Source organism: Nilaparvata lugens, chromosome 6 (assembly GCF_014356525.2).
Source record: "Nilaparvata lugens isolate BPH chromosome 6, ASM1435652v1, whole genome shotgun sequence".
NCBI classification, from domain to species: Eukaryota; Metazoa; Arthropoda; class Insecta; order Hemiptera; family Delphacidae; genus Nilaparvata; species Nilaparvata lugens.
The window spans coordinates 736,289-753,950 of NC_052509.1; the positions used below are offsets into that span (position 1 = coordinate 736,289).

The 17,662-nt window shown below is 35.2% G+C and overlaps 1 protein-coding gene across 1 annotated transcript in view; it reads left to right on the top strand.

Moving 5' to 3' along the window:
- Nucleotides 1-17,662, top strand: part of LOC111044817 (ankyrin repeat domain-containing protein 11) — a 153,800-nt gene that overhangs the window by 127,981 nt on the left and 8,157 nt on the right. The window contains exon 12 of the mRNA XM_039429915.1: nt 6,385-6,546. Within this exon, the coding sequence (XP_039285849.1) occupies nt 6,385-6,546 (162 nt within the window). The remainder of the gene's footprint in view (nt 1-6,384; nt 6,547-17,662) is intronic.

Here is a 17,662-nt window from a genome sequence, read left to right on the forward strand (position 1 = left end):
CTTAATTACAGAGAACTGGGAGCAAAAAACAGGGTCTCGGCGGTTTTCCTGGATCTCCGGAAGGCATTTGACTTCTTGGACTGGACGATTCTGCTTTCAGAAATAGAATATATGGATACGAGGACAGGCAAAGAAATGGCTGGAAAACTACTTTACAAATAGTTACCAAATTGTGAAGCCCAAATATAAGAAATATTAAAGGTCTCTGCCCCAGTCTATGAGAAACGGAGTGCCACAGGGATCTGTGCTGGGGCCCTTTCTCTTCCTCATTTATATTAATAGCTTGCCTGAAAAACTCTCAAGAGCTTCAGAATGCATAGACTTTTTGCTGATGACACTACATTAATAATAAATGGGAAAACCCAGGAGGAACTACAGTCACATTATAACACAACAATAGCCTCAACAAAAAGCCTTGTTAGAATTAAAATTAAATATAAACAGTTCAAAGAGTACCATAGTAAACTTTCAAACACAGGCAAGGACCATCATGAATGCTGGTAGCCAGTTGAGTACTAAGGAGGAGATTTCGGGTTCAGCAAGATTCCTGGGCATAATATTGGATAGAAACTTGACATGGCAGGAGCACATTGAATCACTGTGTAGCAAACTATCCACATCACTCTATGGGATAAGAAGAATAGCAGATGAAAGCACTGCAATGATGGCCTGCAATGATGACCTACCTTATTCGCTTCACTCATCAGTTTTGGTATAATAGCCTGGGGAAGCGCACCGCACACATACATAGAAAAAATACTGATTTTAGAAAAGAAATCAATAAGGATTATGAACTGTTAACCATATGATGCTCACTGCAGGCCTTATTTCAGGAGGGACAGAATCTTTACAGTAGTATCCCTCTATATCTACAAGACAATTCTATATATAAAAAAGTATGTAACGGTTAGGCCATGTAGACACAATATACATGAACATAAAATACAAGAGGAAAAAACGACTTCGACCTCCCATACAGTAGATTGCTGAAAACACAGAGACAGCCACATACACAGGATTTCCGCTTTCATAATTGCCTGCCACACGATATAAAAAGTATAAAAGAGCCTAAACCATTTAAGCAAGCTCTAAATAATACCTTCTAGACAATCCACTCTATTCACTGAAGGAATTTCCAGTGAAGAGTGTGATTGACAAGTAGCGACTTTTATTCGCTTCCTTGACGTGCCCCTCATCCTTGTGATGTAGGTGGTGGAATAAAAATGAAATCATTAAGATCTCAGTTGATCAAGAACCAACTCTGGAACCAGTTCGTCAAGTTACTGGTGTTTTCGAAAGTACAGGGTTGGGCAGGGAGGTATAGATGATTTGAAATAACAGTTACACACTCATTTTTTAACAAAACTCGATTTTTTTTAGTGTGTAACTTGGATGTTGCCATTATAAGAATTAAAGAGGAAAAAATCAAACATTGAATATGTACAAAAAATAAATACTGTTAAATGCTGTCCGTTTTTGTCCACACACTCCTGTAGACGTTGTGAGAACTTGTCCATACTCTTCTGAAGCATTGCACGTGGTACCGCTTGAATTTATTGTGTTATTGTTTCACTCAGGGATTCAAGGGTTCGTGGTTTATTTATATATACACGTGCTTTTGGGTAGCCCTATTGTTCAAGCCCCAGTTAAAAAATGAGTGTGTACCTGTTATTTCAAATCAGCCATAACTCCCTGCCCAACCCTGTAAATAGTTGATACAGTATCTATCTTATATAAAAGATAATAATACCAGAATGTTGTCAATCGAAAGTAAAACCCTAACCTGACCTCACCCCTAACCTTTAACTAACTTCTCCCTAACCCAATTTCACTAATCCCCAACTAATGTACAAAGTTGCAGCCTGCAACAAAAACTTGATGCCATGAAACTTGAATTACTCAACTCCCCAGCATTTCTCTCAGTAACTCAAGAAATGATCACACACACACACACACACAACACACACACACACCACACACAACACACACACACACACACACACACACACACACACACACACACACACAACACACACACACACACACACACACACACACACACACACACCACACACACACACACACACACCACACCACACACACACACACACACACACACACCACACACACACACACACACACACACACACACAACACACACACACACACACACACACAACACACACACACACACACACACACACACACACACACATACAGACCAATACCCAAAAACCACTATTTTGGACTCATGGGACCTTGAAACGTATAGAAATTTAGAAATTGGAGTACCTTAATTTTTTCGGAAAGCAATACTTTCCTTACCTATGGTAATAGGGCAAGGAAAGTAAAAATAGCTTTGGAACCTTTTTAAGAGAGTAAGTAAACTCATCTATCATAGTGACTACCAACGAACAAGCCTTACTTATGTGGTAGTCACCCTAATAAAAATTATATCAAAAAGTCTCTTCATGGAGTTGGTGGTGTGTGCCATTATAAGTGCCTTCTCAAATAGATAGGGCACTTCTCACTATGGGGTTACATTCACTTCATTGAACTATCGACCGATATAAAATCTGCCAACGCCGTCCAAATACTTAGAAAAAGCTATATACCTACAAATATTAAACTTTCTCAAAAGAACTAAAAAATTCACCAATATCAACATGGATTCAGGGACGATAAATCAACAGATACAGCTATAGCAAATTTCATCCACTTAATTACAGAGAACTGGGAGCAAAAAACAGGGTCTCGGCGGTTTTCCTGGATCTCCGGAAGGCATTTGACTTCTTGGACTGGACGATTCTGCTTTCAGAAATAGAATATATATGGATACGAGGACAGGCAAAGAAATGGCTGGAAAACTACTTTACAAATAGTTACCAAATTGTGAAGCCCAAATATAAGAAATATTAAAGGTCTCTGCCCCAGTCTATGAGAAACGGAGTGCCACAGGGATCTGTGCTGGGGCCCTTTCTCTTCCTCATTTATATTAATAGCTTGCCTGAAAAACTCTCAAGAGCTTCAGAATGCATAGACTTTTTGCTGATGACACTACATTAATAATAAATGGGAAAACCCAGGAGGAACTACAGTCACATTATAACACAACAATAGCCTCAACAAAAAAGCCTTGTTAGAATTAAAATTAAATATAAACAGTTCAAAGAGTACCATAGTAAACTTTCAAACACAGGCAAGGACCATCATGAATGCTGGTAGCCAGTTGAGTACTAAGGAGGAGATTTCGGGTTCAGCAAGATTCCTGGGCATAATATTGGATAGAAACTTGACATGGCAGGAGCACATTGAATCACTGTGTAGCAAACTATCCACATCACTCTATGGGATAAGAAGAATAGCAGATGAAAGCACTGCAATGATGGCCTGCAATGATGACCTACCTTATTCGCTTCACTCATCAGTTTTGGTATAATAGCCTGGGGAAGCGCACCGCACACATACATAGAAAAAATACTGATTTTAGAAAAGAAATCAATAAGGATTATGAACTGTTAACCATATGATGCTCACTGCAGGCCTTATTTCAGGAGGGACAGAATCTTTACAGTAGTATCCCTCTATATCTACAAGACAATTCTATATATAAAAAAGTATGTAACGGTTAGGCCATGTAGACACAATATACATGAACATAAAATACAAGAGGAAAAAACGACTTCGACCTCCCATACAGTAGATTGCTGAAAACACAGAGACAGCCACATACACAGGATTTCCGCTTTCATAATTGCCTGCCACACGATATAAAAAGTATAAAAGAGCCTAAACCATTTAAGCAAGCTCTAAATAATACCTTCTAGACAATCCACTCTATTCACTGAAGGAATTTCCAGTGAAGAGTGTGATTGACAAGTAGCGACTTTTATTCGCTTCCTTGACGTGCCCCTCATCCTTGTGATGTAGGTGGTGGAATAAAAATGAAATCATTAAGGTCACAGTTGATCAAGAACCAACTCGGAAACCAGTTCGTCAAGTTACTGGTGTTTTCGAAAGTACAGGGTTGGGCAGGGAGGTATAGATGATTTGAAATAACAGTTACACACTCATTTTTTAACAAAACTCGATTTTTTTTAGTGTGTAACTTGGATGTTGCCATTATAAGAATTAAAGAGGAAAAAATCAAAACATTGAATATGTACAAAAAATAAATACTGTTAAATGCTGTCCGTTTTTGTCCACACACTCCTGTAGACGTTGTGAGAACTTGTCCATACTCTTCTGAAGCATTGCACGTGGTACCGCTTGAATTTATTGTGTTATTGTTTCACTCAGGGATTCAAGGGTTCGTGGTTTATTTATATATACACGTGCTTTTGGGTAGCCCTATTGTTCAAGCCCCAGTTAAAAAATGAGTGTGTACCTGTTATTTCAAATCAGCCATAACTCCCTGCCCAACCCTGTAAATAGTTGATACAGTATCTATCTTATATAAAAGATAATAATACCAGAATGTTGTCAATCGAAAGTAAAACCCTAACCTGACCTCACCCCTAACCTTTAACTAACTTCTCCCTAACCCAATTTCACTAATCCCCAACTAATGTACAAAGTTGCAGCCTGCAACAAAAACTTGATGCCATGAAACTTGAATTACTCAACTCCCCAGCATTTCTCTCAGTAACTCAAGAAATGATCAAAGTTATAGGTACTTGAACTGATAACCTGTCGAACTGACACCGCCTCAAAAAACGGTATAAGGCTCAACTCACACTACATCGACTCGAATCGTACGACTCCAGTCGAGGATAGGCCTACTCCAGTCTCTCGACCTTATGACTTTTTCGCTCATTGTCAATACTTCAGTTCCATGCTACTCTATTTTCTAACCATACTTTATTGAAAATATACGATCTTATTCGCCACTAATTTGCATGAAACAAATTTTATAATAGTTATTATGAATATATTGGCTTATCTAATTCGAATTATTGTCTTATCTAAAATGATAAAACATCACTTTCATGAAACATAACCTCACTTTCATTAAAAATGCACGGTACTATCACAGAATACAGCAGCTTAGTAGTTTTATAGCAGTTTAGTGTATATATATTGTACATGTAGCATTATAGTAGTTTTCTCTGGTACTACGCAACTCAAGTCGAGGCTCGACCAACATGTGGAGTAGAGGCACAGAATAGGTACAGAATGGAAACTGTCAATAAAACGCCTATCTAACCAATGCTTTTTACATGGCGCAAATACTAGACACGTCACGTGACCTTGGGAAGTTCCAATCCTGGTCTTCTGATTGGCTCGTGGCAGTGAACGAGATCAATTGATCCGGATCATTAAAGTGATTCGAACCTAACATCAATACTATTACAATGCGGCGCTTCCTAACAAGATGGCGGATTTTTGCGACAGGGTACTAGCCAAGTTTCCATACTGTATGTATATTGTGGTCGAGGCTCGACTCAGTCTCACAGTCGCGTATTCGCGGAGACTATAGTGAGGTCCACGTTATAATGGCAGTGTTTGATTAACAATGGTATTGCTATCCTTGTCTATCATTCAACAAATCGTATAGCGCTATCTCTTTCTCGCTTTGCTCTGTTGCCATGCCAGATCGTCTTTTAACAGTGTAGAATTAAAAATTAATTAACAAAATATTTTCATCTTAATTATGAAAATTCTTTATTGAATTATTGAAAAATATAATTTCTTGCTTAATAAAATATAATTGATCTTTTTAAATGAGAATGAACAGTTAATATTACATAAATAAACCTGTATACCTACCGTCTATAGAAGGCATTGACAAGACTGAGGATCGGCAACGTTGTTCTCCTATCACTCTCCACTGCCATTATAACGTGGACCTCACTATAGAATCGACTGGTCTGAGTGTTACAATTTGAAATATGCTGGGTCGAGGAGAGACTAGAGCCATAGAGAAACAATAGCGTAAGTAGATATCCCATGGTATAGGACGTTTATGTCGTAACTTTTACTGTTATCTCAAGCCGATTACTGTCGATTGTTGTCGATTTTTACTGTTTTGACCGGGTAAGAGTGTATGAACGGCACAATATGAGAGACTACCAGCGTCATAAGCTTCACAGGAAAGAACTACATGGACTATCAGCTTGAGATAACAGTAAAAGTTGCAACAAAACGCCAATTACCATGGGATATCTACTTATGCTATTGTTTCTCTATGCTAGAGCTGCAGTCTCTTCTCGACTTGAGTCGCGTAAGTGTGAGTTGAGCCTTGATTGCTAAAATTCGACTTTGGAGATTTTCTAATTAGTGAGACGTTATGGTACGTTTTGGAATCGATATATTTCGATCGAAAAAACAAGATATCGATTATTTTTGAACGAAAATCGTAAAGTTAGTGGTGTTTTGTGACAGGTGCTGCCCTTCTCGGCGTGCACAATACTCCGAGACGAGGAGGTGTACAGCGCCATTACACCCGAACAGGAGGAGAAAGACCGCAACGCCAGGTCGCGGTACAACGGACGCCTCTTCCTCTCCTGGCTGCAAGATGTCGATGACAAGTGGGAGAAGATCAAGGTAAATCAAAATCCTACAATCAAATCAATATTATTCATTTTCTAAAAACTTATACACGTTAAAAATTCACAATAACAAGATTTGATTTGGTCGATATTAAAATATCGATGGTATCAAATTCAAGTATCGATTTATCGAATTTGATATTAAAATATCGACAATATCGATACTTGATTTCGATACTGTCGATTTTACAATATACTGAGAATAAAACTGAAATAACTGATAACCAACTAAACTAGTTAACTTGACGACTAACAAACTGATAACTAGAACTGAAATAGTACTGGGAATCGATACTATTGATATTTGAATATCAACATAAGTGATCTCAGGTACACTAGTAGTTCCGTGAACAGTGAAGACCTCGCGCAGTTAAAAACCACACTCTCCATCAGAGTGAATTATGTCCTGTCCTAACGTGTCGGCGAGATATCGGTGTGTAAACAACTAATGGCTGTTTGGGTTGTTGTATCGACAATAATTATCAATATTATGCTAATTATCATTACAATGCTAATAATTTGTTGTAAACAACGATGCTACTATATTCAGAAGCTTACCGAGTTGAAAGCAGAGAAAAGTCGGGAGAAAATAATAAGCTACCTATTAATATTGCATGCCTCATTGCTTGCAATTAATAGTCCACATGACAGCTGATTTTTTACCAAGTTACATTGAGATATCTTTCATGCAATTAATAATCCACTCGACAGATGATTTATGATGAATAACTCTATAGTCTGATTTTTACGGGAATATTGGCGTTCGAAGGAGACTCATTCTCCTTTTGTATTATCCTTAAAAAATACAAAATTTTAAAAAACCTTGTATATACGTCGACGCAAAATTCAAAAAGGAACATACCTGTCAAATTTCATGAAAATGATATTACCGCGTTTCACCGTAAATGCGGAACATAAAAACACATTAACATAAAGAGAAATGCAAAACCGTCGACTTGAATCTTAGACCTCACTTCGCTCGGTCAACTACACTCAAAGTAAAGTCTGGCCAATTTTGAATAGTAGCGCTCATCGAATTAGCTCTTGAAACAAGTTGAGCATTCCATAGACTGATTTGTAAATAATGCTAACTGCTTATTTTCTAGCAATATAATCGATGTTTGAATCACTTTTTCCAGTAACTTCTGTGACTCGTGTGACACTTACAACAACATTTGTGAGACGTGACACTCCACTCTAAAAATATCACTAGTCAGATTGTGTGTAATTGTGACTTTTGACAAACTTCCAATTCAACCACATTTCTTCTGTATGTAATCTCTGATATTGATCTGAAAAAAATTTATTGATTACATTTGAAAACATTGTGAGAGCATGTTTTTCTTCATTACTTCTCTGAAAATCATGGAAGCTGTAAATAAGTGTGTTATTTGTTGACCGAACGCAGTGAGGTCTATGTTTTAAATCGGATTTTCTTTCGTCTGTATTTATGTAACGCATTTATGACCAAACGTGAGGATAGAATTCTATGAGATGTGGCAGGAATATTTCTTTTTTAACTGCGCGTCGATGTATACACAAGGTTTTTTGAAATTTTGCATTTTAAGGATAACATGAAAGGAAAAGGAATTTCCTCCAACTCCGATATCACTATATATATCATCTACTCTGAAGATAGGATTAATCAGACTATAGAATTATTCATCATAAATCAGCTGTCGAGTTGATTGTTGATTGCATACAATAGCGCATGCAATTATTAATATCTCAATGTAACTTGGTAAAAAATCAGCTGCTGTGTGGACTATTATAGTCAAGTCACTATATAAATTGGTGCTGAACTCTTTCCACTGTCGGTCTTTGTTTAGAGTGGGTTTCGAACTCCCTCACTCTATACAGTATTTTGCCCGGCGCCAATCAATTACTATGAATTGATAAAATATACTTTACTATAATTTCACTCACTGTGTGGATACTTATATTTCACTCACTGAACTAATAATAGTATTGAAGAAAAAGATAAAGATAGATAGATCAGGGTCGTGTGTAAGGGAATGTACGAAGTGAAAGGCAAAACAAAGGTTAATTATGAATTTATTATTGAACTTTAAATTTATATGAATTTATAAAAAATTGATCAAAAATATAGTAATGATTAGATATAAATACAAGATGATTAAGTTTTTGAAAGTACAACAGTTCAAGTTTAATTTTAAACAACAAAATTTAACAAACAGTTTTATTACTTTTATCAGGTTACTTGAACAATAAGATATAAAATCAAAGTATTGAACAACTCTAGTAAAAAATATGATTATAGTCAAAAATAAGAGAATTGATAAAGTTTGAAGAATGAATATGATTAGGGGAGCCTTGCTTTAAAAAACTATTATTTGTGCTTAGAAGTGAATTTCAACTGTAAGCTTCAAGAAATTAATTAAGATTGTGTCTTTAGATATGAATTTAAGAGAAGTAATAATTAAGTTTGCTCTTTACTATAATGCTATAAAATTTGATATACTTATTTGGGCTTTTTAGGGTGGAGTGGTGTGGATTTTAATGAGAAAAATTGAAAATTCTAAATACAATCTTTACCTGGCTCAGTCAATTCCCTATAGGATAATTGAAGTCTGAAACCAAAAACTCACTCCTACACTGAACACTGTCCAAAATCCAAGAGACTCACAGCAACTAACAGCAACTAACTGCAACTAACTGCAACTAACTTGCAAGGCATGGTCTGCCTGTTTATATACTAGAACCACGATTTTCCACCCCTCATCACCCTTCGCCCTCTAGCTCCGCCTACCCTCAAACTCATCAGCTAATATTCTGCTTACAAATTGAATTCAAATATCAATTTGAATTCACTATAATGTTTATTATGTTATATCATTTTAAAATATGGCTCCCCTTCATTATTAAAACAAATGATATCATACATTTTACCAATATTTAAACTCTAAAGTTTGGATACTGACAATTGAATGCATTGATTTGCTTAATACAGTAATCAATCTTATAAATCTAATATGGCAAATACTTCAATAATAAATACATGAAATGAACAGAATACAATGTCATACAGTACATCATTACAATTGAGTTGAATAAATCAAATTAATGAGATACCAATTAATTACTACTTAATTAATTAAGCAGGTTTTTTATACTCATTGTCAACATGTTTCAATCAAATATACCTAATTTATTCTATTTACAAATTTGTCCTTAGCCTATGAATTCGGATTCAACTAACTTAATTAGCTTATAATAATTATTGAATTATAATTTATTGTACAACATTATTTGTTGAATACTTTATACCTATAGCCTAATCTACTTCATAACCTAATTTATAAATACATTTACTCATGTTTATCGTTTTATGTGATCACCATTCAAATAACTGATCATCAAATAATTGCTTCAATAATATTCATATGCTGACCACATGGTAAAATTGTAGCATATGCTAACCACATGGTTACATTGTAAACTACATATCTATATTTACTTCTCTCCCCAACTATATATCTATATCGCTATTCACAATCTTCATTTACCTGCCCTCAACTTATGCTATAGATTTTTATGCTTACCCTATACAAGGGTTGACACAAAAACACAGTGGACCATGTGGTTTCTATTGTAAACGTGTCTGTGACTGACGTTACTGTTATCATATATTGTTAGCAAGTTTCTATGACAGAATGATTTTGTCTCAAACTATTTTGAAAAGAATAATGCCCCAGCGTCTGTCTAGGTAGGCTATTCAAATGCATTCTCAATAGTTTCGAGAAACGGTTCTTCTTATTATTCTAGCTCTTCGAGCGTTCATATTCCTAGATACAATATGTTCAGAGCACGTGTTAGACCAAATAACAGAAATCTACAATTTTTAAATTTTAGGAGAGCACGTGGTCGCCATTTGTGGCTCAAAACCCCTCTCTCAAGAGCAAATACTAAATGAAACATGAGTTTAGTCTTTGCGACATTAACACTAAAAGGATGGTTATTAAGAGTAAACTACGTGATGAAATCAATGTTCTCACACTTCAGACAACACAAAATGAGTTCATAATATGGACGGTCTTGAAGTTTGAAGATCACTGTAGTTCTCCATCGCGGTACAACCAGATCATTGGATGCTGCATGTTACGTGGAATTCTGACTGGCCGTTAGCCTAGTGACTCTCGTAATCTGATAATGTCAACTTAGTCAGCTGCTCCATTTTCTTCCATCTCGTTTGTTTCTATCTTTCCTCATCATACTGTACTGTACAATTAATACTACCAGCTACACATATTTACAGTTAAGTTTTTCAGCATGGTGCATCCTTCACACAATAAGGCTACTCAATCCACCCCTTTTGTGAATTCCGCACAATGCTTACTGGCTTGTTTACTCCGTGAACAATACATTCTCCATCTCACTCCTTCTCATGTCTCTCGCTCATCTCGCAGGTGTTACCACTTTCTCTTTCTACTCTAGCCCTTACACTTTCATTTTGTCGGTCTTGTGAGTCGTTTGTTGTCCTTCTCCCTTCATTGTTTATTGATTGTTCACAGGCTACTGTCCATTTTCTAATTAGTCTATTATGATTTCTTCAATACTATCTTGATACCTCTAATGCTATTTATTTACATCATTCAGTCTATTTACAGTTCCACAGTCCAAAATCATTCCAGGTAGTAATTAGTTAATAAGTTGATAATTATCTTCCACATTTTTCTCCACCTCTCCTCCAGTCATCATCTGGAAACGACCCTCTTTCTCGGTAGTCATTCTGTCCTCCTCTTTTCCAGTTAGTTCTCTGTTGACAGGTGTTTGCTCCATTATCATTGACATTAATTCCTTGCGAGTAGTGCTCACGATTGATTGTTCCCCTAGATCCGAAATTATTGTTTACATATCGTGTTCTCATTATTTGCGGATTTCTTTCTTCAAATCGTTGACATTGTTTTTCTTCTTTCTCTCCTGCTGGACTCGGCTGATAATCATTACGACGATCACCTCCATGAAAATTCGAATCGTATCTTCTACCTCCTCTGCCTCCATTGTTGAAATGATTGTTATCCCGAAGCTGCTGTCCGTTACCGATGTTAACAGTCTCCCTTCTCTTCATTGACGGACTTTTTCGTTCCTCTCTTTCAACCGAAATTTTCTCCTCTTTTTGTTCTCGCTTCTCCCTTAATTCATTCTTCTCAACATCGATATTTTGCAAGCTCCATTCTTCCAATAGTTTTTCCATCTCGGGCACTGTCTTAACATTCCTATTGAATCTAGCTGTTTCCAGTTCAGTTCCATAGTGTTTGACTAGTTTTATTATGATTTCTTCATCCGAGAGTGCCGGTGTCAAATTCCTTGCAATGAGCATCTGCTTTATGAAGTACTCACTTGCGTTTAATCTCCTCCCTCTAATAAATTTTCCGGTTCTCAATCTCTCTCGCACTGAATCTTGAATGTGTTGGCTCCAGAATTTATTAGTGAAACGCTCCTCAAATTGTTCTAGAGAGTCAATGCTAGCCTGAATAATCATCCACCATGCTGAGTGTTGACTATCAAATGACTTTTCAATGATGCTTGATTGCTCACTCCAGTTAATTTTCCCACTACGCCGCAAATATTCTTTCAACTTAATCAAAAATTGCACAGGATTCTCCAGATATTTCTCAAATTTTGGCACTTCATCCAATCCTCTACAGCTGGTGTTGACAATAATCGGTTGTGTCCTGGCCTTCTCGAATTCCGTTTTCATCCTTTCCTTCTCTCTGTAAAATTCTGCGAGCTGCTCCTCAAATCTTTTAAAGGCTGCATTATCCATTCCACCTGATTTCTCTGATAGCTCCTTTATCACCGATGCGATCTCTGTTGAAAGTCTCTTATATATTCTCTCGACGTTTTTCTCAACTGCTGTTATTTTTATTGCTATCTCATCACAAATCTCTTTAGTTTTTCCTCCATTTTCTTCTCAAATCTTCTCTCCAGCTGTTCTACATTGCTACTTAACTTTTCTAACTTCTCGTTCATTTCTTTCTTATTCTCTTCCAATTTCTTACTGTTTTCTTCCAATTTCTCACTGTTTTCTTCCAATTTCTTACTGTTTTCTTCGAATTGCTTGCTCATACTTGTCTGGCTTTCTTCGAAACTGGCACCCATATCTTCCCTCATACTTGTTAATAAGTTGAAAATCTTGTCCATTTCTTTCCCTGATAGTCCTACTTTACAGCTTTTTTCACTCGGAATTTGTTCTTGGTCGTCGTGAGAGTCACCAGGTTGATTTAATGCGTCAGAATTCGGTAACATCTCCGGTGAATATTGCTCCTGACTCTCAATGGTGTTGTCTGTGCTGCCCTCACTGCTTTCGAAATTTGTTGTGGTGCTCTCATTTGTTGCCATTGTGTCTGATTGAAGTGTGTTCACAACCCTATTTCTAAGAAAATATCCTGACATAGGTAACCTATACTTCGATCCTATTACTAATCCTACCTATCACGAAGCTCATATATGACCCAAAAAATGTTCATACAGAAAAATTAAATAATGTTTAATAAACTACACCCACAAATAAATAATTCAAAATTGATTTTCTATAATGCTTGACTGGATAAAATAATATAAAAAAGATACTCAGGGCTTCCAATTCTCTACTTCTATACCCAATTCTACTAATATAACCCAAAATTATATTCACAAGAATAATATAATGAATGATTGATTAAACCCAAATAACAGACTTTTAAAATAAACCTACCCCTAAAGTAATATTGAATGAGAATGAATAATATCAACTTTCCTATAACCAATATAAAAATCTACATATAGTTGAGCGCACCAAATACGAATTCAAAAATTGATATACAAAATAATCAAGTGAATAGGTTAAACACTGAGAATTTGAAGAATTTAAACGGATAACTTTCCCACCTGGCAATACTAATAATAATAATTATCACACTTCTGTAGCACACTCAATAAGAATCTCACACAAATGGAGGTGATTATATATACCAATTCACTATTATGCACTTTCACTTGATACACTTCAGCAGATTAACTTAGAATCTGGCCCCTAGTTGCGGCGACATTTTGAACTCTTTCCACTGTCGGTCTTTGTTTAGAGTGGGTTTCGAACTCCCTCACTCTATACAGTATTTTGCCCGGCGCCAATCAATTTCTATGAATTGATAAAATAATTACTTTACTATAATTTCACTCACTGTGTGGATACTTATATTTCACTCACTGAACTAATAATAGTATTGAAGAAAAAGATAAAGATAGATAGATCAGGGTCGTGTGTAAGGGAATGTACGAAGTGAAAGGCAAAACAAAGGTTAATTATGAATTTATTATTGAACTTTAAATTTATATGAATTTATAAAAAATTGATCAAAAATATAGTAATGATTAGATATAAATACAAGATGATTAAGTTTTTGAAAGTACAACAGTTCAAGTTTAATTTTAAACAACAAAATTTAACAAACAGTTTTTATTACTTTTATCAGGTTACTTGAACAATAAGATATAAAATCAAAGTATTGAACAACTCTAGTAAAAAATATGATTATAGTCAAAAATAAGAGAATTGATAAAGTTTGAAGAATGAATATGATTAGGGGAGCCTTGCTTTAAAAAACTATTATTTGTGCTTAGAAGTGAATTTCAACTGTAAGCTTCAAGAAATTAATTAAGATTGTGTCTTTAGATATGAATTTAAAGAGAAGTAATAATTAAGTTTGCTCTTTACTATAATGCTATAAAATTTGATATACTTATTTGGGCTTTTTAGGGTGGAGTGGTGTGGATTTTAAATGAGAAAAATTGAAAATTCTAAATACAATCTTTACCTGGCTCAGTCAATTCCCTATAGGGTAATTGAAGTCTGAAACCAAAAACTCACTCCTACACTGAACACTGTCCAAAATCCAAGAGACTCACAGCAACTAACAGCAACTAACTGCAACTAACTGCAACTAACTTGCAAGGCATGGTCTGCCTGTTTATATACTAGAACCACGATTTTCCACCCCTCATCACCCTTCGCCCTCTAGCTCCGCCTACCCTCAAACTCATCAGCTAATATTCTGCTTACAAATTGAATTCAAATATCAATTTGAATTCACTATAATGTTTATTATGTTATATCATTTTAAATATGGCTCCCCTTCATTATTAAAACAAATGATATCATACATTTTACCAATATTTAAACTCTAAAGTTTGGATACTGACAATTGAATGCATTGATTTGCTTAATACAGTAATCAATCTTATAAATCTAATATGGCAAATACTTCAATAATAAATACATGAAATGAACAGAATACAATGTCATACAGTACATCATTACAATTGAGTTGAATAAATCAAATTAATGAGATACCAATTAATTACTACTTAATTAATTAAGCAGGTTTTTTATACTCATTGTCAACATGTTTCAATCAAATATACCTAATTTATTCTATTTACAAATTTGTCCTTAGCCTATGGCCCGATTTCACCAAACACCAAACCAACAGTTTAACAAAATGAAATCTGCTGTTTGGCCGTAAACGACAGAATCGAATTTCACCACACTCGTTTAGGGTCACGTGACTCCGAATACTCCAGTTCAAACTTACCGGCCAAGTTTGGTCGGTTAGCCTTCGAAAACGGGCGATTATAACCTATAAACAGTTTTATATCGCACTACTTTCGCGTTTTCGTGTAGCCTACTGTAATCGTAAAGAGCTGAATGTTAGGTCACACACACTCATGTATTGACATTTCAAATGTTGTTCAATAGTCAGTTGATTATTTTGATATTGTTGGATTTAGTTATAAGTTTGTTAGTTAATTCATTAGGTAGTAGTTTATTAAAATTGTTGAATTCGCTTCCTATTTTTAACCAATCCAACAGTTTCAATAATTTATTTAAAGTAATAAGTCTTCTTACATTCAATAATATTAAAATGTTTTTCTATTAGATCAATCAGAACTGTTCATATATATATGCAGAGGCTCCCCAATCGTTTTCCCACTCAACGTTTTCTCCATGAGTTTCTTATTAAACTACCTAATATATATAAATGACCCAATTAAAACTAATTAACAGATAAAAACGAATAAATTTTCGATTACAAATAATACCTATAGCTAATTTACAACACCGGAAAAACTATAGAAACAAGAAAAAGGCAACTTATACGTATATGTATGACTGTTTGGTTTGCAAGGGCATTTTTCCAAGTGTATTGAAAAACATTAAGGTATTACTTGTACATAAAAAAAGCGATAAAAAAACTTCTGACCATCAATTATTGTACCTGTGATATCCAAAGTATTCAAGGCCATAATGCAAGACCAGATATCAAGTCATTTTGAAAGCTTTGGTATGTTTACTGAAAAACAATTTGGCTTCAGGCCATGTAATGAAGTTACAAGACTAGTAAATAGTGTTGTTGATTATTTGGATAAGGATCTTTCTGTTAGCTTTAGGTCATATGCTGGTATGTCTTACGATACGGTACTGGCATAACATACTTGGTAGCAAACTTTCTTATTATGGCTGCAATTCTGAATGAATCGATCTCGTTATGTCATATTTAAAAGACCGCAACCAGATTTTTTACAGAGATTGTCAGTTCTCTAAGGGCAGGAGGGATCGGTATAGGGTCACTCAACGCTCCATACTTGGAACAATACTCATTAATAGCCTATATTTTAATGACATAATTTGTAACATAGAAGGTACTCATAAAGCAGGATTACTTTTTGCTGATGATTTTAATCTCAAAGTTAGTTGTAAATCCAAAACAGGAGTACAAAATTTTCTAGATGATAGCTCTGTACTCCTTAATGATTCATGTGAATAATGAAATCTCTCATTGAACCTAGAAAAAACTAATATTATGTCCACTTACAATAGATATTCAATCATCTATTCAGAAATAGGAATAATATCAGAGCTCAAAAGCTCAGGATCACTACTTTGCAAAAAAATCTTGTGTATACATCTGTCTTTAAGTATACATCACTTGTGTATACTTGACAATTCTTTACTACTAGGAATCAAATCATTGTCTCTTGCATTCTTCAGAAGAAAATTGAAAACTACTGAAAGCCTAAATTTTATATAGCATACAAGAATTTTATGTGATTGACTAGACCAAATATTTGCAGACTAGTACTATTATGTATTATCTAGTACCTATTATTGACGTTTGTAAATGCATTGTTAACAATGTCTTTATCAATGAAGATTCTTATTCGTATTGAATGTTAGAACAACAATCTACGAGAGCACAACAAAGTTTTTAGGTTATAAAAATGCCGTCAAGTGGGTTCACTGCCTTCACAATACCCCAAAACGACGGTTTCGGAATCTTTGGTCAGTTTGTGCTGGTGAAATCCGTCATCATTCAACAAATCGTATAGCGCTATCTCTTTCTCGCTTTGCTCTGTTGCCATGCCAGATCGTCTTTTAACAGTGTAGAATTAAAAATAATTAACAAAATATTTTCATCTTAATTATGAAAATTCTTTATTGAATTATTGAAAAATATAATTTCTTGCTTAATAAAATATAATTGATCTTTTTAAATGAGAATGAACAGTTAATATTACATAAATAAACCTGTATACCTACCGTCTATAGAAGGCATTGACAAGACTGAGGATCGGCAACGTTGTTCTCCTATCACTCTCCACTGCCATTATAACGTGGACCTCACTATAGAGTCGACTGGTCTGAGTGTTACAATTTGAAATATGCTGGGTCGAGGAGAGACTAGAGCCATAGAGAAACAATAGCGTAAGTAGATATCCCATGGTATAGGACGTTTATGTCGTAACTTTACTGTTATCTCAAGCCGATTACTGTCGATTGTTGTCGATTTTTACTGTTTTGACCGGGTAAGAGTGTATGAACGGCACAATATGAGAGACTACCAGCGTCATAAGCTTCACAGGAAAGAACTACATGGACTATCAGCTTGAGATAACAGTAAAAGTTGCAACAAAACGCCAATTACCATGGGATATCTACTTATGCTATTGTTTCTCTATGCTAGAGCTGCAGTCTAGAGCTTCTTCTCGACTTGAGTCGCGTAAGTGTGAGTTGAGCCTTGATTGCTAAAATTCGACTTTGGAGATTTTCT